The 23871-nt window shown below is 38.6% G+C and overlaps 1 protein-coding gene across 2 annotated transcripts in view; it reads left to right on the forward strand.

Moving 5' to 3' along the window:
* Positions 1-23871, forward strand: part of DIP2B (DIP2 acetate--CoA ligase B (putative)) — a 196423-nt gene that overhangs the window by 160773 nt on the left and 11779 nt on the right. For both annotated transcript variants that reach the window (XM_088138184.1, XM_088138185.1), the window contains 18 exons: positions 86-205; positions 1820-1934; positions 2999-3138; positions 4149-4285; positions 5430-5510; positions 6530-6657; positions 7632-7746; positions 8196-8397; positions 8745-8854; positions 9860-9940; positions 11916-12039; positions 12895-13016; positions 14189-14300; positions 14487-14596; positions 16917-17047; positions 18182-18350; positions 21453-21623; positions 22248-22309. In XM_088138184.1, coding sequence (XP_087994310.1) covers positions 86-205; positions 1820-1934; positions 2999-3138; positions 4149-4285; positions 5430-5510; positions 6530-6657; positions 7632-7746; positions 8196-8397; positions 8745-8854; positions 9860-9940; positions 11916-12039; positions 12895-13016; positions 14189-14300; positions 14487-14596; positions 16917-17047; positions 18182-18350; positions 21453-21623; positions 22248-22309 — 2230 coding nt within the window. The remainder of the gene's footprint in view (positions 1-85; positions 206-1819; positions 1935-2998; positions 3139-4148; positions 4286-5429; positions 5511-6529; positions 6658-7631; positions 7747-8195; positions 8398-8744; positions 8855-9859; positions 9941-11915; positions 12040-12894; positions 13017-14188; positions 14301-14486; positions 14597-16916; positions 17048-18181; positions 18351-21452; positions 21624-22247; positions 22310-23871) is intronic.

Below are 23871 nucleotides of genomic sequence, written 5' to 3' on the forward strand. Positions count from 1 at the left end.
GAGAACACCCTTGTGGGTAGTTCTCATAAATATGCCTGTGTTTCTCTGTATTGATTTCTACTTTCTCTGCTCTCTGGATTTGCAGCTAAAGTAGCTTTGGTGAAATGTCGAGATTTGCACTGGGCCATGATGGCTCACCGGGACCAAAGAGATGTCAGCTTAAGTTCCCTACGGATGCTGATCGTAACTGATGGTGCTAACCCCTGTGAGTAGGCCTTGATTTTTATAGTATTGCCTGCTTGTTAAACAGATTTTCTCCCTGAATTTCTCAGAACTCTGCACATATGAGTGAGAGGAGAAGGATTGGGTATTCACCAACGAACAGACTGTATCATCCTTGAAAATGTGTATTCATTCTCCATTCCTTTCAAACTATAAAAACAGAAAGGCAAATGTGTGTTAAATAATTGCTTACTTTTTTCACAATTCTGATGTCCAAGCTAATATTTGTCATACTTTTTCTTAAGCAGTTTTAAATAATGTGTACTTGCATAGAATACTGAAATGCTGAATCTAATCTGATAGTCCTTAGGTCTTTGATGAAGTGTGCAAGGGTTTGGACTCATTTGCCTAAATGTCCCCTTTAGTACTAAGGCTCTCTGATTCTATATCTGAGTTTTTATTTTGTGAAGGATTTCTAACCTGCCTTTCCTGAGTATTCAGGGCAGATGGTATCACTAAAGCCAACATTCAGAGCATTAATATATTTTAAGGAACTTGTGGGTAATAAATAGGTGAAGTTCCTGTGTATACAAAGTTCACTTTTGCTAGAAATAGGAATGTGAAATGGTAATCATCACTATCCCTGAAGCAAGCTTTACCTTTCTTTGTTTTAAGAAGAGTTAAATGGTATCATGCTGAATGGTATCAGGAAAGTTGTAAAATAAATGATGGAGAGATAAAAGCACTTTTCAGCTTCAGATTGTGGATATCTTGCATTCTACTTCCAATCCTCAGTGGAATAACCAAAGTTTGTGCAGGATTCATATGAAAATTGTATCATAAAAGGAGAAGAGTGGAAATATTCCTCTAAAAGGAATTTAAAAAACCAAGTAGCATTAATGGGCCACCTAAGGGAAGGAGGACCTAACTGTGTTTGAATTGCTCATGAGAAATAATCCAAAGGTCTTTGAAAGAAATGAGCAACGGATTTTCATGGGATTCCTGCTGCTCAAGGGGCTTAATGGATTGTCTGGCCAGATGGTGCTAGGAAGAAGTAAGATTTGAATGCAGTTATGATTTCTGGATCAAGTGGAGGCAGGGAGACTGCAACAGGGAAATGTGTGTCGGTCTTCTGAGGCAGGATGCAATCTTTATTTGAAATAGTATTTTATGATTCATAAAGAACCTGCAAAAGCTTCTAACTGTGCAAGCCATTATTCAGAATTACATTATACACTTAGAATTAAAATTAGTTCTGGTAATTTTCTTTTTGGATGCTGAGAAAAAAGTATCCAAACAGGTGGGAGGTTATTTTGATCTTGCATTGCATAATCCAGCATTGCAATTTTATTTCTGCAGGTTTTTATTAAGCTTTGTGCGTAGTTGATCTATGGACAAGCCCTCTGCAAATGATGATGTAAGATGCTTCAGGTTCAAGTCTACATTACAGCATTGTAATTAAATGAAGCAGTTTAATTTTAGAAAGAGGCACTCTATTATAGCACTTACACGTATATGCAGTGCATTAAATCTTTTAGAAAACAAATTGCATTTAGAGGTCTTATAAACAGCAGTTATTATGGCTTTCAAAGTAGCCTTTGTGTTTCTGTTATCAAGCCCTAATTCACTATTTCAAATAAGAATAATTGCTTTCCAGGGTCTGTGTCTTCGTGTGATGCTTTCTTGAGTCTATTCCAGAACCATGGGCTTAAACCAGAGGCAATATGTCCTTGTGCTACATCTCCTGAAGCAATGACTGTGGCAATTCGGAGGTAAAATTGTATCTAGTGTTTCCAAACTGTTTCCATTACATGCTAAAGAGATACTATTAATTTACAAATGTTTTTTCATATCATTTCTTACCTGGCATTTCAGAAGCTAAAATTAGGTTCATTTCTTGAACAGACACTTCACTATTAAATAACTGTGATCCTCTGTTCATATGACAAATAGTTCTAACATGTTTATGATTTATCCATCCATATTGAACATTGATTGGAGAGACAAATAAAAACATTCTGATGGGGAACAAAATGTATTGAATGAAAAATATTCTTGGTTTTTGTAATGGATATATGGTGTTGCACAACTAAAAAAAATTATCTAATGCTTTCTCTGTTTTCTTTGCTAATTTTTATTTTATGCTGGCAACACATCACACGTGCTGGCTTATATTGTCCAGAATGTATAAGTATTTTTTTGTTGTTGTTGGAGAGGGGAATCCAGTTATCCATATCCTGTGATAATCTATTGCATGGTGTAATTTAATTTAAAGATGATAACAAATATTTATCATCTTACATTCTGCTCATATAATTAATTTTCTCACAATCCAGCAAGAGATTACAATTTTTCCTACCATTACCTAATAGCAAACATTTAATAGAACTGGGTTTCCTAAATGAATTTATACACAGGAGGCTATGGAGTTTATTGTTTATTGTGTCAGTCCCCTTTTCAAAAACTTGGTTCTGGTGGATATCGTAACACTCAGATGACTACAAAAGCCTGGCTATCTGAAAATAGCTTCAAAATGATGGAATCCAGCAGTGTCCTCCTGCACATCACATTGTAGTATAGGGATAACAATAAGTGAGAGAAAGTTCAATTTTTTTCCTGGAAGTTCTCAAGCTCCAGCAAGAGAATTCAGATACAAATAGTAGCTTAAAACATGGAACCAGGTGCAAAATTAGTTCCTTTGTTGCAGCTTCTATAAATAATTTAGAGTTGGAAACCCAACCCAATCTATGGCAAAACATCCAGTGATTTAGTAATACATTCTGATTCATCTTTTGTCCAGTTTTATTGTCATAGCAGCATCTGCCTTTCTTTTCAGACCTGGTGTTCCTGGGGCACCTTTGCCTGGAAGAGCTATCTTATCAATGAATGGTCTGAGCTATGGTGTCATTCGTGTAAATACAGAAGATAAGAATTCTGCTCTCACCATACAGGATGTTGGTCATGTTATGCCAGGTGGTAAGTGTCCTTGGGGTGGAAAGGTATGTTACATGGCTCTCAGATTGTTTCTTTCAGGGTTTTACTGAGAGAGAAGCTCCATTTGGATCTTCTTGCCTCTGAACTGTTTGCACTCTAGAGGCTCCTTTTAAGAACCACAATTTAACTTAAAAAATCAGTATTTAAACTTTCCTTATTTTCTTTTCCCTTCCCTTCTTTTTGTGTGTGTGCATTTGTGCGCACATACATTTAGAATGTAAAATTTAGATTAGAGATTTGAGCAAACACTACCTTCTTTCTGTCAATATTGTGTGAGCCATTTTAAGAGCCTTTTTGGTTAAAGAACAAAGGAAATGTGTGCTTAGATAAATGAATAATAGGAGTAAAGCATCCATAATGTCTACCACATACCTTACTTTGCTTCTGCTGGAGTCCCAGCTGCTATATGTAATCCTTTGCTGTTACACACTTGAGCCTCTGCATACTGACAACAGATCTCTTCATCTACTTGGGTATTCAAGTCATTTGAGGCTTATTTAATTCACTGTGTAAGAAAATGGGACATTGTGTTTGCCTAATCTTTCTTCTGCTTAGGGTTCGCATTACCTTGCTTTTAGGGCCCTTTTGGGCCTTCCCGCATGCTTGCAACTAATTCTCCATCTCCCCCCTTCCTATTCTGTGCTTGCAGAAGGCTGGAAGCCAAAAAATATGCAGAGTAAGTGAAATAGTTTTTGTTTGAACAGAATTCTGGAAGCAGACTTTTTCAGGAGGAAAAAAAGAATGTCCAAATGTTTTGTTTGACTCAGATGTTTTGAATAGCAAATACCACTGTGGACACTGACACTCTGATCTAAATATGCTGTTTGCTTTTTAATATAATAGGCAACCATATTGTGCATTGAATACTTGGAAGGCATTCAGCTGCCACTGTATTTCATTTCCTGTCTTCTAAGTATCTTCTGTATTTTCAGCTAAAGTCTTGTCCTTGTATCAGGTTAGGACTTCCAACAATAGCATGTGATTTGTTGTAGGAATGATGTGTATCGTGAAGCCGGATGGCTCCCCTCAGCTTTGCAAGACAGATGAGATTGGTGAAATCTGTGTTAGCTCCAGAACAGGAGGGATGATGTATTATGGGCTGACTGGAGTAACCAAGAACACATTTGAGGTAATTAAATTGCATATTCTGTTTTGACTTGGATTATGTCTGGTTTTGTTCAGTTAGCTCTTTGGAATAGGTCAGTTATATTGCTAATTTGCAGTACTGAAAGATAATGTTTTCCTGAAGCTGTCTCCGAGCTGAGATTTCAAATGGAGACAACCTATGCTTTCAACAGCTAAGTTATACCAGCTTAATTTTCACTATTTAAGTAATAATTGGGGAGACGAAGAGCTTTCAGGTTTCATACTTAGCAATACGGGTGAGACTTTTATAAAAAGTCTGTCCACAGATTTGTCTACACTTAAAGTTAAAAATATTTTTATGGTATGATAGAAAACCGTTAATACCAAACTAGAAGCACTACTTAAAATGAGAAAATTAATTATTCACCTGAATTGTGAGTTTTAAATGTTAAGTTAATCACTTTGAAGCCAAATATTTAGGTTTTTTTCCAATTAATTTGAAGCCAAAGATTTAGAATGGGCTTACTGTTGGTGTTTTAACATGCTGGAAGGGGAGTTTATTGAGCATAATATATTTTTACATAAGAATCTCCTTGATGTAAGTCAGTTCCTGCATTTTTACATTGGATGCCTATCCTGTGAAATACTAATTAATTGCACAGTTGGACACCAAAAGAATATTAAGCATTTCTTAACAGCAGGAAGTTTCTCATTCTCCTGGTTCTTAAGAAACAAAGTTAGAAGTATAATAGGAATAAATACTGGAGCTCCCTAGTCTATCAACTTAGTCCTCTGTTTACCTTGCTAACACATCTCCTTTTCGGTTGGCAAGCCATTCCTTGTTAATTTCCTCTGAAAATGAAGGTCTTGCAAATTTAGGGTTCTGTTCAGGATAATTGGAGATACCCAAGGAGAGACTTCTGCAAGGAAGAAGCTCACCTTTTCTGAGATCCTTCTCTGGTTTCCAGTCTTATTAATAAATGATCTTGTGCCTACCTGTAGAGTAGTTTTTGTTTACTTGCTTGTTTTCCAGGTTTTTAGCCAGTTCTGGAAAACATCAGCACTCTGATTAAGCCAGTAAAGGTGCTCCAGCAAAAAGAATTGATTTTTCAGCTGTTTGTCTTTTTCTGGGCAGAAACGCTTTGGCCCTTTGATCACCAGCAGCCTTTCTCTTCTTCTTCTTCCAGGTCCTCCCTGTGAATTCAGCTGGCTCTCCTGTGGGCGATGTGCCCTTTGTGCGCTCTGGCTTGCTGGGATTTGTTGGGCCTGTACGTTCAACTGCCTTTATTATTTTGCATCAGCCTCTGGGTTGGCCCTGTGTTTTCTCTTGCCCTCCTTTCTTTAGAGACCAGAGATATACTTCACAACCTTTGTCATCAACAAAGGTTGTCATCAACATTCACGCAGAGTTACTCACTGCCCTGCACATCAGTGGTCAGTGACATTTCAAAGGTTAAGCATATGAACCTGGAGTGCATAAACTGAATCCAGTGAATCTAAGGTTAATTATTGACTGTGCACATACATTACAAAAATACATTATTGTTAACCAAGCAGAATGGCTGATACATACTATGTATATATTGGGTGGGTGGGTGTGACCTCCCAGAATAAACCACAATCAGGCATTATTTTTGCAGCTCTAAAATAGGTCATTTAGTATTGCTTCTTGACATCCTACCCTCTGCCCTGCCTAGTGCTTTTGGATGAAATTTCACTTGTCTGGGTACTAGCATACATGTGGATAAAAGTGCTTCTAGGATTCCCCCAAGCTATCAGACATCACAGGTTATAGCTGGGAGTTTTGGTACATGCTTATTCCTTCATTGTCTGTGTATTAGCAACCAGAAGGAAGAAAAGTACTATGTGATCTCGTCTTCCACTGTATGTAGAATATAGAAGCATATCATATTTTGACTTAATATGTGTTCTGTGCTTTTAAATTGGAATATCCTGGTACTTTATTTGGAAATTAGTGCAGTTTTGCAATTCCTGCTCTTTGTGGTGTAACTCACCACCTCTCAAGCCTTCATAAAAGGTCTACATTTTTTTGTCTGAATTTATTTTCTTGTATCTATCATAAAAAGTAAATGCTGGCACTTTTTAATTTTTTTTTTTTTAATCTAGTTTACAGACACTTTATGGGTGTGGGAGCATGGGAGGCAGTCAGGAATTTACATTCCAGAAAAGTTGGATGGTGGCTGAAATAAAGAAAAAGGCTTTTTTAAAAAGGCAAGGGAAGCAATTGGCATTTGTGATAGGCATTTTTTTCTTTTTTTCTTTATAGGGTAGTCTGGTATTTGTTGTTGGAAAAATAGATGGGATGCTCATTGTTAGTGGACGCAGGCATAATGCTGATGACATTGTGGCCACTGGATTGGCAGTTGAATCTTTAAAGACAGTTTACAGAGGAAGGTTAGTCTACATCTCTCTAAATAATAATATTATGATAACATTATCTTTCTGATAGGTATTTGTTGGAATCATGCTGCTCAGTTATTATTCATTTCTCCTATGCAACCAAAGTAGTCTCTTGGTCACTTAAATGGCAGATTCTGGTGTTCTTCTGGGGGTAGGTTGGGCTTTCCTGAGATAGTCCATCTAAGTGACTTCTTGATTCAATGTCTCCCATCCTGGAAAACAAAAAGAAAAGAAGAAGATCTGCCATTCCAGCTTTCACTAAGAATGGTCTGCAGGTCAGGCAAGCCCTCAAAAGACAAGGAGGAATCCCTTTTTAAATCTCCTGCTAGACTTATAGAATGACTAATAAGTAAAGAACTGTAATCTCCTAGTAAAACAATCCTTCTCCTCCAAAGATTTTACAGAAATTATTTTATTCTTTCCCCCCCCCCCAAAAAAAAGCATTAGAAAAAGACACGCCTTTTTCATAGAGATTAGTAAACAGAAGCCAGGATTCAGCCCCAGCATTGGTGGAGGCATGGTTGTCACCTATAAGCTCCCCATTCTTTTTCCCCAAATTGGCAGCATTAATAATTCTAGTACAGATAACAGATGTATGAAATCTCTTGAATTTTATTTCATTATAACATCAATCCAAAGAATGGGGTAATTAGTATTGCAAGCTGCCATCTGCTTGATTAAAACAAAAAACAAAAACAAAGAAAATCCTGCCAAGGATTTGTACAGCAGAGGATGTAGTGAGGACATCATCCTGACTCCAATCATTTAAAAAATACCGAAACATCATAATGCCATCATGTTTCATGAGAATTCATGTTCTTACTCTGACATCCCTTAAGATTTGGCAATCTCATGATATTTTGGGTATCTCTATATCTGACAGACACCATTTGGGGGTAGGGCTGGTGACACAATACTGTAGGCAACAGAGCCCAACCGTGCAACATCTCTTCTGTTTTTTTTTTTAGGATTGCTGTGTTCTCTGTGACTGTGTTTTATGATGAAAGGATTGTGGTGGTAGCTGAACAACGGCCTGATGCTTCTGAAGAAGATAGTTTTCAGTGGATGAGTCGTGTGCTGCAGGTCAGAATAGCCTGTGATAACTTGGTTTCTTTCTCTTGATAGATTGGCAACAGTCACCATTAACTTATATGCTTTCATATACAACAGAGTCATTGCAGTGATGGGAGTGGAATTTCTAGATCCTTATGAGACAGTGTCTCAAAATGGAATGCACTTAATCCTAACCATGACCCCCCATGTTCCTTAATTTCTCATTTATGCTTCATGTGCTTTCACATTTGTATTAAATCATAAGTTGGGCATGTGGAAAGTTTCTTCTGTAAATATCCACTAATATGTCTTAGTCCAATTGCAGATTAACTACAGTTATAGTAGTTATAGTATTTTTTTTTACAACTTAGTTTTCAGTACTTGGCTAATTTGTCCACTTCTTTCTAGAGTTATCTAGGTAAAAATACAAATAGCTCTTCGTAGTTCTAGAATGTCAACCTTTGTTTTCTTGTTCTTAGGCAATTGACAGCATTCACCAAGTTGGAGTATATTGCCTCGCTCTTGTTCCAGCAAATACTTTGCCAAAAACTCCTCTGGGAGGGATTCATATATCTCAAACCAAACAGCACTTCCTAGAAGGGTCATTGCATCCATGTAACATTCTCATGTGCCCACACACATGTGTAACCAATCTGCCGAAACCCAGGCAAAAACAACCAGGTAACTAGGCAAGACTTCCTCTAAGTTGATTAAAAGTTCTTGGAGTTGGTGGAAATTTTTCTTGTCGTAATAGAAGAAGAGTGGGGCCCTGTTTTCTATCCAAGATAAGCAGCTGGGGGCACATCTTCACAGGGGCAGGTCAGTGGACTGGCCCTGAAGTTGTGCATCAGACGTGGCCCTATTTTTTTCCAACAATTTTCTGATGCAATCTCATTTGGAATTAAAAGTAGATATATGATTGAACCAAGAAAAAAGTTCATGAAATTTATGTTGTAATTATTATTGATGCATAATACTGTGAATTACCTTTCTTTCCTAAGTGTTTGTACCTTGGTATGTGCTAATAGGTGTTGGTCCTGCCTCTGTGATGGTGGGAAACCTGGTTGCAGGGAAGCGTATTGCACAGGCCTCTGGGAGGGATCTGGGACAGATAGAAGAGAATGACCTGGTGAGAAAGGTGAGTGACTGTGCCACATTTTCCAGACTTCCTCTTGGCCCTTTCCCAAATGAGGAAGGATGGGGGTTACCTTATATGTTGAGAAATGCATCTTCTCAGAAACAGATAGCTGAGGATCAAAAGTTGCGGGGAGGAGGGGAAGCTAATGATGGGCAGGACCAGAGTCAATGTGAGACTCCTAGCCTGTGGGTCTAATGGTTTCTCTTCACTTCCCACCAAGAGCAAATGGCATAGTAACAGATTGCTCTAACCTGAATCTGAACTGATCACTTCCACGGGCCTTTTAAAGTTGAGCCAAGAGTAGCCTGCTCCTGGAATAAAAATGCTATAATGTTCCTGGACTAGAGGCAAGTGTTGCAAACATCAACATGGATATGTATCTATGTGTGCTTGTCTTCTGCTCCTTAAATTCTAACATTGGTTGATTGTCATTCTCCTGTTTACACAAGGACACCTGCTTCTTTGCTTAGGCAAGTGGCGAATGGCTTAATGAATGTAGGGCAGTATTATGCCTTACATGTCCTTTCACTGAGTGTGAGTGAAAGAGATCTGTATCATCCTGAAAATCAGGTTGTGGCCCTGGACAGGTGCAGCCAAGTCTTGCTCTTAAGCCCCCTTCCCTTGCCATTTGTTTCACATGCTACGCTGGATAGTTAATAAATAAAAGGCAGAGGCACAATCTCTCAGGCATCCTTAAATTGGTTAAGGTAGGGTTCCACTTGATACTTGCCAGATAGCTATTAAATGCTGCTGTCAGGTAGTTCTACCTAGCCTGGCCCCAGAATTTTTGCTCATGTGGCTAGGTAGGTTTTTCACACTGCCCAAACCTTTGCTATGCTTCCCCACTTGCATTTCATAGATATCATCATTCAACACCCCCACCCCAGTTTCAATAACATCTCTCTCTGCTTTGGAATTATTTGTAATGAACAGTGAGCTAAAAGTAAATGCTACTCCATCAAACCTAAGACTGCCTCTACAACTTACTGCTTTTTCTTTTTGCAGCATCAGTTTCTGTCTGAGGTGCTTCAGTGGAGAGCACAGGCAACTCCTGAGCACATGCTTTTCCTCCTGCTCAATGCCAAGGTAGAGATGGGGTTTTGCATTTTCAGAACATTTGTGTGTTTTGAACTCCCTGTACAACAGAGCTGTGTCTTCTCACCCTGATGATATCCCAGAAGTCTTTAAAAACTTCACTGTTATTCAGGCCATGGAATAGATGTTTGTGGAGCTCTGTTGGTTATGTTTTCTCTTTGAGGGAATGTGTCTGTTTAGAAACTTGGGATTTCCTCTCTATTTTTTTCTTTTTATTAATTCCTAAGCCACCTAAAGTCCAGTCCACTCCAGTCAATCAGTCAGTCAATTGGACTGTGTTTAGTGCTTGTTTTTTCCACATGTACAGAATAGTTGTTTTACTGTGTCTTAGTAATTATTCTGAATTACATAAATTGGAGTCCCAGTTGGATTAGTTGCAGTATATTTTAGATTGGTCATCATTGTACTGTTTTAGTTGGTTTTAATGCATTGTGTTGTTTTTCTTATGTTGGGTTTATTGTGGGTGTTTTATTTTATTTTATTTTTGTATGCTGCTCTGAGTTTGAGTTTGTTTGAGTTGGGCAGCCCTATAAATGTTATTAATAAATAAATGCTTCCCCTTGACTCATATAATAAACTAAGTAATGGAAGGTTGTTAAAATTGTAGAAGATGCAGAGGGATACATTTCAAAAGACAGCAGTACAATATAAATTAAGACATGTTTGCTGATGCACTTGTAAGTATATAGAAATAGCTTTAGTGAACCATACCAGGAACAAAACCAACATAGACTGTACTGTCACAGCGGAGCAATCATGCTAGATGATGATGATGAAAATATTGTGCCATCAAGTCAGTTGCAATTCTTAGTAACCACCTAGATAGATTTTCTTCAGGATAATCTCTCCCCAACCTGATCTTTCAGGTCTTCCAGTCATACACTATTGTTGCTATAATTGAGTCCATCCACCTTGTTGCTTGTCCTCTTCTCTTTCCTTCCACCTTTCCCAGCATTATAGACTTCTCTAGACAGCTAGGTCTTTGCATAATGTGTCCAAAATATGATAATTTAGGCCTAGTCATTTGTGCTTTGAGTGAGAATTCTGGATTGATTTGTACTATGATCCATTTGTTTTTTTTCTTGGCTATCCATGATATTCTCAGGAGTCTTCTCCAACACCAAAGTTCAAAAACGTCAATACTCTTTCTCTCCAGTTTCTTCAAAGTCTGGCTTTCACTTTGATAGAGTATCACAGGGAAAACCATTGCCTGCACAATTCATGCAATTATGAGGATATATTTTACACATATTTTAGGCATTACCAGAAGCTCTCCAGCAGCTAAATGTTCAGAGAACCTTAAGAAAATTAGGACCTTAGAAAATTTAAAAATATGATTGTTGTTCTCCTTTTTGCCATCATCCTCGCTTCATAACAAAAAGCCTTCCATGAGTTAAGACAGGAAATAGTGTAGCTTGGACAATTAAGTTATAGTAAAGGCTGTTTTAGTGGATGTGGTTGCTATAACTTTCCAAATTTATTGGCTGAACTCCATTTTATTATGGTCCTGTTTTTAAATCATTTTTAAACATACAAAATTTTACCATCATTTTCATTCACATCCATCCAGCTTGGTAGGTCAGTATTACTTCCATTTGAAAATGGCAGAAGGCTAAGAGACAGTAACTTGTTCATGCAGATACTTGAGTAGGTATTTGAATCCATGTTGCAAGTCTAACACTTTCCCTTAATACCCATGGGATTACTTTCATTTTAACTCTGAAGTTTTGCAATATACTCTGTTAAGAATATAAGATCACAACATACCTTGCAAAGTCACGGCCCTAATATATGAAAATAGCATTCCTGGAAAATCACTTTTTGCCCTTGATTACTCAAGGGAACTGCAAGAGTGGGCAAGGGGTGCTCAGGAAAGTAGCTTCTCTTTGAGTTGTTTCCAAAGCAATTCCTTCGAGCTCCACAGACTTTTAGAGTTTTGTTTGTATGTTTTTTTGGTTTCTGCAAGGGGGCCCCTGTTTGTACAGCAACTTGTCTGCAGCTGCACAAGCGAGCGGAGCGAATTGCATCGATTCTGTATGAAAAGGGACACCTCAATGCTGGTGATAATGTGGTGCTGCTCTATCCTCCTGGTAAGAAAATCTAGAGTTGGTGTGTGTGTGTGTGTGTGGGGGGGGGTTCATGGAATTCATTGTATTTTGCCATGTCTAAGCTGTAAATTTTCATGAAGCACTGAACTGCAGGAAATGTATTGTGGCTATTAGAAGTGAAGAATTTGACATGTCAGATTCAAATTCAAGAACAAATATAACTGTATAACAAATTAGAACAGGAAATCATTTAGATTATGAAGAAGTGGCTAAAGGGATCTGTTTGTGCTCTTATCAAGGTACGTTGGTGCTTTGTCATCACATTTCAAACCCCTTGTTCTACCTTATTTTCTAACTGAAGCATTAAGACACAGATCTTCCTACCAATAGATGTGTGGTCCTGATGCATTCATATGTAGTCCCAAGAATTCACATACACTTTCAGCTTCTTGCATTTTTGGCTAAAAAATATTTTATTCTTTATATTGGAAAAGTTCAGTGCTTGCTTGGACAAATAGCAGTTAATGATTATGAATTTCCAACATAAAATTATTTCTCTTGGGTTTTCTGGAATGTCCATTTCCACTAAGCTTCTAGGTTTCTGTTTTGATTCACTGAAGCAATTTGCACCAGAGTCTCCTTGGAGTAAATTCCCTTTTGAATGGTTCCTTTTTCCCTTCCTCTTTCACATTCCCCAGTCTTCGTGGTGGCTTATTTCTCTTCTCTTAATTTCTCTTTTGTTTTCTGTAGCCAAATGCCTTCAGCCGTCCTCCTTGGCTCCTCCTTGGCTTACATGTCCTATTTGAGAACTTTGCCTTAACTGTGACTCTTTAAGATGCTTTCAGCAAAAGCAAAAATAAATGGAGAAGGATGTGACAGTGTTTCTTGATCCTCTAGGCATTGAACTCATTGCAGCATTTTATGGCTGCCTGTATGCTGGCTGTATCCCAGTGACTGTCCGACCTCCACATGCTCAGAACCTCACTGCCACTTTGCCCACTGTGCGGATGATAGTAGATGTGAGTATGAGAGCTGAGTGCAAGCTGTTGCATCTAAATCAGTAGTTCTTGCCCTTTGTCTTAGAGCAATAAAGTTGTTGCTTATTGTGCATCAGTTGAAATTGAGAAGGTGTCAATTCTGTGGGATTTAATTTGTTTTCTGTAGTGTTACAGGTAGTCCTCAGGTTATGACAGCCATTGGGACTGGAATTGTCATTACTAAGCAACGTGGTTTTAAAGCACAATATCGCATGATCACTTTGCTTAGCAATGACAGTCCTGGTAGCTGTCATTAAGTGAGGATCACACAGGTCATTAAGCGAGGACCTCATGTGACTGCAACTTTTGACTTCTTGCCAGCTTCCCCATTGACTTTGCTTGTGGGAAGTCAGCAGGGAATGTCAGAAATCAGGGGCTGCTGTGATGGCCAGAACTCTGAGGACTGGTCGTAAGTTCCCTTGTTCAGCACCACTGCAAGTTTGGACAATTGCTGAAGAAGTGGTTGTAACCTGAGGTCCACCTGTATTCTAATGGTCACTGAAACACTAGAAATATTAATGTTGCTGTCCTGTAATTCATGGGTCATTGAATTGAGAGCAGTTAGGTTTCTTGTAATCCAATTTGAAGCCTTTTGCCTTCCTGATCCTCTTGCGGGTTCTTTAGCCTTTAAAGCCACAAATTGAGGGGAAAAGAGTTATATTTTAGTACAGAATGATAACATTTTGTGCCTAAAAGTGATTTGATTTTCTTCCCTGTAACACAAAGTTACAAAATGTATAAATGGTACTCAGGTAAAAGTCAAAATTGGACATTAAGATTTTCACTGAGTTCAAGATCTTTACTGAATTCAAAATCTTTAATGGAGAGAAATGATAAATTGGTTAGAAAATCAAAAGAAGTTCTTAAAATGTAAAATAATAGATAGGATACTAAAATGTGAAGTGCTGGCTGTAGAGTTCCAGTTATTTCACTTTCTTTGTGAATTGCCTTAGTGTAACTAGGCAAGTCTCAGCATGGCTCCTGTGCCTGCAGAGTGGGGCTAATACTGACCTATTGTACAAGCTTTCTGTATGAAGAAGGGAAGATTGCGTGGAATATTTTAAATGCTAAAAGTGTACTATATAAATGATTGATGGCGCTGCAGTCAAGAATGATAATCAGATAACCAACCATACTTGTTGAATGTATTTTAGGTGAGCAAAGCTGCCTGTATTCTCACAAGTCAGATTCTGATGAGGCTACTGAGGTCCAGAGAGGCGGCGACTGCTGTTGATGTAAAAACCTGGCCAACCATCATTGATACAGGTGACAGGCCCTGCTTGGCCATCAAACTCATTCCCAGGATTTCCAAGCAGTTACAAAGCACATGCTGGCCAGGAGCCAGCTCGGTTTTATTTAGAACTGTGTTGCTGTTGCACTTTGGCATCTCATTCTCATGTTATTCCCCAGACTAAATACAACAATAATTACTTTCTTCTTTATGTGCTCCAGATGACTTGCCCAGGAAGCGGCTACCTCAGGTCTACAAGCCACCAACTCCAGAAATGTTGGCATACCTGGATTTTAGTGTTTCCACAACGGGGATGCTTACAGGAGTAAAGGTATAATAGTGCTTGATGTGATGGGTGCCTGTGTTATAGCTAGAGCCCTAAATTATTTCTACTTCTGTTTGTTTATATATAAAGAGGACATCATATTTTCATCTGGGCATAAAAATTGCTGAATGGGTAAAATCAGATATTAGAAGCTGTAATGCATGAGGGAGGGCAAAATAATCTTGCTAGGGTTTGGGATTTAAAAGGCACCTTAGAGTTTCCCAGGGCTTTGGCTACAAGGTATCAAGGACAGCAGAGTGGCATATGATAAAACACCATTTCTCAGTGAATGATGCCCGTGATGTTCTAATAACTTGTCTGGAATCAGAAACCGCTTGGACCCCCAAAGGAGGTATGGCAGACAGCGAGGGGCAGGCCAAGTTCCCTTCTATGCTTAGCCTGCACTGTTACCAGTCCCTTGTTTACAATGGGAACAAAAGCATCATCGTGTACTGGGCCTGCCATCTGAATAGTATTGGCTCATTCTGTGGACTGTTCCCATGGCCCAACTGTCATTTTTATTTATTTATTTACCTCAGCTTTGGCGCCACCCAATTCCAGGCAGCTTACAATGTAAAAACAACACAAATACAACAAAAGAAACAGAAATATAGTAAGGGAAATAAGCAAGATGGCAAATCCAGACAACTACATCAGAACATATCTGATATATGACAAACATATCTCACAAGAGTTCCATCCACCCTACTTCAGGGCTGGGAGAATAGCCAGGTCTTTGAGGAATGCCAACAAGGTAGAGCCATCTGAATTGGGAGGTGTCAGGGGAGAGCTCATTGCAGAGGCCAGGCACTGTGACAAAGAAGATGCACTTCTTGGGTCCCCCAAAATGATACTGTTTGATCAAGGGGACCCGGAGTGCACTCACTCTGTTAGCTCTACCAGCCAGGCAGAACCCACAAGGGATGGGCATCCCTCAAATAACTGGGCCCTGTGCCATGTAGGGCTTTATAGGTGATGACCAGCACCTTGAATCATACCCAGAACATACTGGCAATCAGTGCAGCTCAGGAAGCAGGGGTGCCGCATGGGCTTGCCAAGGCAGGTCCACCGCTGCTTACGCTGCTGCATTCTGGACCAGTTGACGCTTCTCAGTAGTTTTCAAGTGGAACCTGTTGCAGCAGCCAAGGGGTGAGGTGACAAGGGCACGAGTGACTGTCTGGAGGGCCACCCAATCCAGTGAGAGACACAACTGGCACACCAGAGACCCTCTTGCCCCCAGCTGCCATCTGCTCTTCAGGCAGGAGCTGTGAGTCCAGGAGGACCCCCAAGTTGCACACCACTCCTGAATGAGGAAGTGCAACCTCATCCAGGAGTGAGGATGGAAAGACCCTGGAGGCTCCCATCAGCATAAACTAAGTGTTTGGGAACTGATGGGCAACAGTAGTAATTAATACTTTGATAACTAAGGTGCAGCATGAAATATTCTGGTTTAATTGGTCGCTTAGCTCTGAATTTCATTTGACAGCATGGCTTCTGGTACAGTATGGAAATATTTTTCCCATTTTTAAAACAAAAGGTTATATAAATAAATATGACGAAAGCAGAATGAATAATTTAAAAGAATTGATTCTGGGTTTTCCTGATGCAATGAAGTAGCTAAACTACTGTTTTCAATATTGGCATCTGTGTATGTATGTATGTGTGTGTGTGTTTGTTTGTTTGTTTATTAAATTTATGTGCTGCCCATCTCCCCCAGAGGGTGACTCTGGGCGGCTTACAATTAAAATCCGAAACAATAAAAACAATAAAAGTATAAATATCCATATTAAAATAACTAGTAACAATTCTATATAAAAAGCCTATATACAATTCAAGATGATGGGGGGAGCAATATCAATCATCCCACTGGCCAATTCTAACAGTGCGAGCCCCCATCAGGCCCCCAGGCCATCTGGCATAGCCATGTTTTCACACTTTTCTGGGAGGCCAGGAGAATGGGGGCAGCCTGCACCTCAGGTGGCAAGCTGTTCCATAGGGCAGGGGCCATGGTAGAAAAGACCCTCTTCCTAGACCCTGCCAGCCGAAATTCCTTGGCTGGTGGGATCCGCAACATGCCCCTTCTGCTGGACCGAGCGGGGCAGGCAGATACAATGGGGGCAAGACGGCTCCTCAGATAACCTGGTCCTGTGCCATGAAGGGCTTTAAAGGTAATAACCAACACCATCACGTATGACCAGAGGCTGTGATAGGGCTTCTCATATGTTTGCATATAGTGATACGTTATCATATTCATATACATGTTACCATATTCTTCTATTGTGCAACTGGGATTCAGTCTCCCCCCCCTTTTTTTTTCTTCCCACAGATGTCCCATGCATCAGTTAGTGCCCTCTGTAGAGCCATAAAGCTCCAGTGTGAGCTATACTCCTCACGGCAAATTGCCATCTGTCTTGATCCCTATTGTGGGCTCGGCTTTGCACTTTGGTGTCTTTGCAGGTAAGAGTCAGGATATAATTAGAATTGGTGGGTTTGCAGAAGATAAATCTTTGCCTAATATAAATTAGAACAGTTATCTTAATCCAGTGAAGTGCCTGGTTGCAAGAGCCAGAGAACTGGATACCAAACGAAATAAATCCAATTCACATGGCAGAACTCTCAAGCACCAAACAGTTTCATTAGCTAGATGTCCAGTATTTTCCTGATGGTTATAAAAATCACAAGAGACTCTGCACTTATTTTACATGATTAACCTATATCCTACTGTATATATTGACATTTTTCCCATGGGAAAGTTATGCCCTCAGAGAGTCATTGTTTTATGAATGGTAAGTCTAAATCCAGTCCATGTCAGTATCATGTAAATTCAATTTTTAGTCTGTTCTGTCAGAAGTTCCACTTCATTCTGCAAATTTAAACAAACAGGTGTGCACACACATAAGAAAACTTCCATCTCTCCCAAATGCGGATGCAATTTTGTATACACATTTCTCAAATATGTAAGCATTTTATGCTTGTTTTTGAAGTGATGAAATGTTTTAAAATGGAGACTAGTGAACATCAGAAATCACAAGTCGCTTTTTGCTGGTATATATTCCAAATTGGCAGATCCCATTTTCTTGGGGGGAAAAAATCCTCCCTGGTAGATTTCACTGATATATCTAATTAGCTGTGATTTAATAACAAAATGTTGAATTCACAGTGAATTAATTATTGTATAACTAATTATCAAAATCATTCTCTTGTAAGCCTGGGACATACAGTTGGGGAAACTATCTACAAATCAGAAATAACTTGTCTCTTGCAGCAGGGCAAATAACTAGCTCAGAAATAATACTGAGATCAGCATGATCAAAGGCTTCTTTGGGAGCATGTAATGATACAAATTTCAAACGTCCCATATTTGTCAAGCAACTGCCTTTAAAAATAGTCAGTCCCTGGTTTAAGCAGTCATAATTATAACAATGAATGAGAATGGATTACCAGTCTGTCTTGGATTTGGGGTAGACTGGAGGTATGTTTGGGCAGAGGAGGGTCATCAGTCTGAGACTGGAGGATCATAATTTTTAGGCTCTCAAGTTAATAAGATCCACCCAGCTCCATTTATATCTGATCAGTGATCTTCCCTTGCAGTGTGTATTCTGGTCATCAGTCAATTTTAATTCCTCCTATGGAGTTAGAATCCAATCTTTTCCTGTGGCTCTCCACTGTAAGCCAGTATAAAATACGGGATACTTTCTGCTCCTATTCTGTCATGGATATGTGTACCAAGGGGCTTGGGAATCAGGTGGAAGTATTAAAGGTAAGAATCTCCCTCCCTGCTGTCTTTTTAAACATTTTTATTAGAAGATTTATGTTGGTATTCAGATGATTATAATAGAACATTAGGGTCATACTGGTTTTGTAAGTACAGGTAGTCCTTGGTTAATGACCATTCATTCAGTGACCATTCAAAGTTGGTGCTGAATGAGACTTATGGCTGGTCCTTGAAGTTGCAGCCGTTGCAGCATCCCCACAGTCATGTCATTGCGATTTGAGTGCTTGGCAACTGGCTCACACTTAAAACGGTTGCAGTGTCCCACAGTCATGTGATTGCCATTTGCGACCTTCACTGTTGGCTTTCAACAAGCAAAGTCAATGGAGAAGCCAGCAGGAGGTTGCAAATGGCGATCACATGATGTCACACCTAAGGACCACGTGGGATTTGCCCAACAACCGCTGCTGGAACTGCCGTCGCAAATTGGCACAGTCACATGGCAGTCCCAATTACCATCCTTAACCAAAGACTATCTATAATTTTCTTTTTTAAAAAGACAGGGGGAAAAAGAGCCATTTTGGTGTAGTGGTGAAGGTGCTGGCCTAGAAACCAGGAAATAGTGAGTTCTAGGCCTCCCTCAGGCATGAAAGCCAGCTGGGGGACTTTGGGCCAGTAACCCTCTCTCAGCACAACCCACCTCACAGGGTTGTTGTTGTTGTGGGGCAAATAGGAGGCAGGTATGTTTGCCGCCTTGAGTTGTATATCAAAAAGGTGGGATTAAAATATAATAATAATGATAATGATAATGATAATGTTTGCCTCACTACCTTAAAAAACACAGCTTTAAAATTCAGTTTTTTAAAAAGTGTACAGCTTACTCCACTAAAAACTTTCTGCATGCATCTTGTGTTGAGCAGTCATTCCTGTCTCCTCTGTCTCTGAGGTTGCAGTTTAGATTAAATCACTGAAAGTAGCAAGTGTTCTGCTGTAGTCACATAAATACATTTCATATATCATATACCATACTTGACAGTAGAGGAATCTGGCTTTTATAATTATATGAGAAGACCATAAGCTTGCTGTTGAAAAAACAAATATTTTTTATTTATTAAGCTTGTTATATAGCTTTAGTGATTCTTTTTCTTTCTCTTTTTCCTTTCCTTTTCTTTTTCTTTTTTGATATTTTAATTCTTGTTAAATTTGTTTTGCTTATCTATGTTTTCCTTTTATTAACATGAATATATGTAATGATACAATGGAAATCTTAACACTGAGTAATCAGCTCAAGACTGAAATCATCATTCAACAAATACCTTGATACGATCTGTAATGTTGTTGTTGTTTTTTTAATGTTATACTGAACTCTGGATGAAAAAGTCAAATAATTTTATGCTTGTAATATTGACATCCTAATTGTAATTAATATTGATAGAATACTCTTTTCTCCTTTCTCTATTTTCAACATTCTAAGTTATCTAAATAATAGAATGTCAATACTTTTCAATAAATACTGTATAAATCTCATTGCATCAAAAGAATACAGTGTATTAAGATTTATAGCAACATAATAAAAAGAAAAAAATGGAAATATTTGTTTAAATTAAATATGGCAATTCTGCTTTTTCAATTGGCTTTATCAGATATGACAAATTATGGTTTGTTGTTAAATGCACAAGCCATGATAAGCCATAGATTTACGTGTATCTCCACCTCATTCTGTGCCCCATAGCCAAGAGATAGTTATTTTAAATCTGATCATGATTTTGAACAATCTGCATTTTTTTATTTCACTTGATATGAGAAATTGTGCTTTGTTAAAAAAAAAAAAAAATCAAGCCAGAATTTGATATCTTGCTTTATCAGCTGAAAGCTGTATGACCCAGTTTCTTATATTGACATGAAAAAGGAAACTGCAGGTTGATCCAAACTGTCATCAGAAATGTTCAAGCTCCATCTTCTTTGCATATAAGGGAGGAAGAAGAAAGACAAACATGGAATCCCAGGGCTCTGCCAATGGCAGTGTTGCATGGCACAATATGCTGTTAGATTTGGTTGGTGCTAAATTACCTGCTGATTCTTCCACCCTTCTCTCAGCAACAGGGCTGTTGAAACCCCTGTCCAGCTATTTGTTTATAGTTAAACATGCGATGAAATTCAAGACTCAGGCTATTTCCACTTAAATTAACAATTTAAGGAATGCTACTTTCTGCTCTGGGCTCCAGTCAGAACTAGCACATGTCCTGTACTTGAACAAAATGTTACCTGTAAACAAACATGCTGTAATTGTTCTCTAGCTGTTAATGCTCATGGGAGGAGCTGGAAGCAGCATTCATATTAACCAAGCTTAAGCATAGTTTAGTACTGTAGGTGAATTAGATCTGTGTGTTCTGTTTTAGGGGTATGATTTTTTTTTCCTCCCACAGAATTTTGCAAATTAATTGTATCTAACCGAGTACAGATTATTAGAATAAATTGTTAAATAGAAAGTATAAGTAAATTCCTACAGTGAAACCTAGTGCATGGCATATTATGCTCTTAAAAGCTATGCTGGACAGCAGCTGCTGCTTTGGTTTTTACGGTTCGAAAAACGAGTGCTAAATTGAGGGTTGACTTAAATACTTGGATGTCAGATGGAGCTTTGCCAGTGGTGAGTTGAGAGGGGCAAGTCACTAAGTCCCATTGTTAGAACTTTTTTCCTACTACTTTAGATCCGTATCTTGTTATTGACACACACACACATACATAGTTTAATTATCCAACAGCCCTTGATGGTACATGCTGATCTGATTTTTTAAATACAGTTCATGTCTTTTGATCCTTCACTTTTTTTTCCTTTTCTTTGGACCTTCACGTAGCATTTTCATACGGGTCTAGATGATATGGGAAGAGTACTGTAGCTACATTTTGCTTGGTGGTACATTTTGAAAGAACTAGATAAATCAAAAAGATGTGCATATGATTTCCTAGTGGCTGGAGAACAGTGTTAGCAAACCAAGAGCCTGATTATGTTTTCTAGATGATTATTAGAGCAAATGAACCCTGGGTACTTGGATATTAACCAGAGTATTAATTAATGTTATCCCTGCCTGTTTGATCTATTGTAAAGTAATGATTTTTTCAGTAATTTTAACCTGTCTGTATAAACAGGCAAGAGGCATCAACTTATCAGGGGTCCGGACTTGTGTTGTGGTGGCAGAAGAACGCCCACGTGTTGCTCTTACTCAGTCTTTCTCCAAGCTCTTCAAGGACATTGGTCTATCATCTCGTGCAGTCAGCACCACCTTTGGGTCAAGAGTCAATGTAGCTATCTGTTTACAGGTAACAAGGAAGGTTTGGTGGACTTATTTTTAGAAAGCAGGGGTTCTGCACATTAGGAGAATGCCCAACCTATTCTAAACCTGCTTGTGCCGTTTTTTATGAGCCTGAAGAACTGTGAGTGCTGATTTACAGGCTTTTTTTTATTTTTTATTTGCATGGACTCATTCATACTTTATATTGCTTATTTTTTTAATCTAACAACCCTTTTTATGTCGTGGGAATAAACGTGGCCTTTTATACAGTAGGACTATCCAGGAGACTACCTTTGCAGGTTCCTCTGATTAAACACAAATATGTTAGATTAATAAAGCATAAACGTTTCAGTGCTTCTTTTTAAAATGCCACTAATATTTTCCAGTCTGAAAAAATAGAGTGGGACTGTGGTGTTAGCTAAAAGTTGTGGAGATTCTCTCAAGAAAGCATACGTGCAAGAACCTGCAAAGGTATTTTTGGATTTGCAACAGAAACTTTTCCCATCATATAGTATATCCCTCATTTGATAGCATTGGACATTTAACTGTCTGGTTTGCATTGCTCTCAAGGCATCGAAAGTGCTTTAATAACTTCTTTTATTAGCAGCAGGAAATATGACACATTTAAAAATAATCTCTATTAATATTATAGGGAACCTCAGGGCCTGATCCAACCACAGTTTACGTGGATCTGAAATCATTACGGCATGACAGGTACTATTATTTTTATTAAGTTTTTGTCTGAATTCTGTGAGAACAGATCATGCAAGTGCAAGATATTTCAGTTCCTATCAGCAATAACCAGCAGGCACGAGGTTATGAGTTGTAATCCAGAACTTCTGGAGGACAGTGGTTGCTTATGCCAGATGTACACACAAGTTTCTTGATTTCCCCAAATATGATTGTATTTGAACAAATCAGTATTTATCATTTATATTGTGCTAGGTATATGGTGGTGCCAGTCCATTTGTAAAGTAGAAGACTGCAATTTCTAACATTCTGTCAGTTATGGATTACATTCCTTTCTTTCTCACCAAGAATTAAATTGGCCCAATATTTAACATTCCAGAAAATTACCTTACCCTGCGAAGAGAATAGCCATTCCTTCTGAATTTGCAGAATTCAGAAGATTTCTGCTGTCAGTGAGCCAGTTATACTATTTGACTAACCTTTTTTCTTCTCTGATAAGTATTATGAACTGGGGCTGCCTACCATTAAATTCTGTTGGGATCCTAAGCATGATAGGGTATTACACAGGCATATGCATTCTGGGACTCCTTAAAAAACCTATAACCCTATGACTAGTCAATACAGTTTGTTAAACAGGCATTTAGTAGTTAAAATTAGCAATTTACATAGAAATCTTAGAGGTAACACTGTGGGGATTTTGATACCTTAAATTCAGTTTTAAAAAGGAGAAGCAAGTATTTAAGGAAGTGATTCATTTTAATGCACAGAGTTCACCTAGAGATGGGGAATGAAGAAAAATAAAACGTAAAGATTAATGCTAAATCTTGTTAATAGGAAGGAACGGAGGGCATTTACAAACTGTAGCATGCACACACACATATGCTAAAGGGAAGCATTTTCTACAGAGTTACCACTTCACTTTGGAATGGAGAATAAAATAGAGAGAACATTACAGTAGTTCTTGGTGAATTTATGAAGTTAAAAGAAATCAAAATCTAATTCTTGTGTCAGAAGAATTTTCTACTCACTCACTTTCCTGGGGTGGGGAGGGAAAAGTGGTAGTGGGGCTGGGGGATACTTTAGCGTAATAGTTGGTGTTAGACAGGATATTGCCAGTGATCACCCTAATCAAAAGGCCTTGCTGAACAATAGCAGGATGCTACTCCGGAATTTTCAATTGTTTAGACAGTTTCTTCCTTTACATTCAGCACTAGAAAACCATAATAGGAGATCTCTGTGTGTATATCCTATTTTCCCCATTTGGCTTAAAGAGGAGGATTGAAATTTGCCTACAAGGTTCTTGCCTTTGTGTTACTCAGAGGATAGGAAGCACTAGGGCAGTTTACAAGGGAGTGGGGGAATGCTAGCTGAAGCTAACATATGCTTTGGGAGTATCTTGCCTGAATTTTAATAATTCTCCATTGGTTTTGCCTTCTCCATTGGTTTTGCCAATCTCCTTCGAAATGTAGAACCTTTCCTTTGAAATGCAGGGTATCATTCCCAACGTGTGAGAGCTTTCTCACATTTCTTTTTGTTGGCATCATATAATAATACGCAACAGACCAAACCTCTCCCCCATCTCCTCC

Source organism: Python bivittatus, unplaced genomic scaffold, assembly GCF_059951505.1.
Source record: "Python bivittatus isolate LINGU-HERP-01145 unplaced genomic scaffold, Pbiv_v1 ctg000220_np1212, whole genome shotgun sequence".
NCBI lineage: Eukaryota > Metazoa > Chordata > Lepidosauria > Squamata > Pythonidae > Python > Python bivittatus.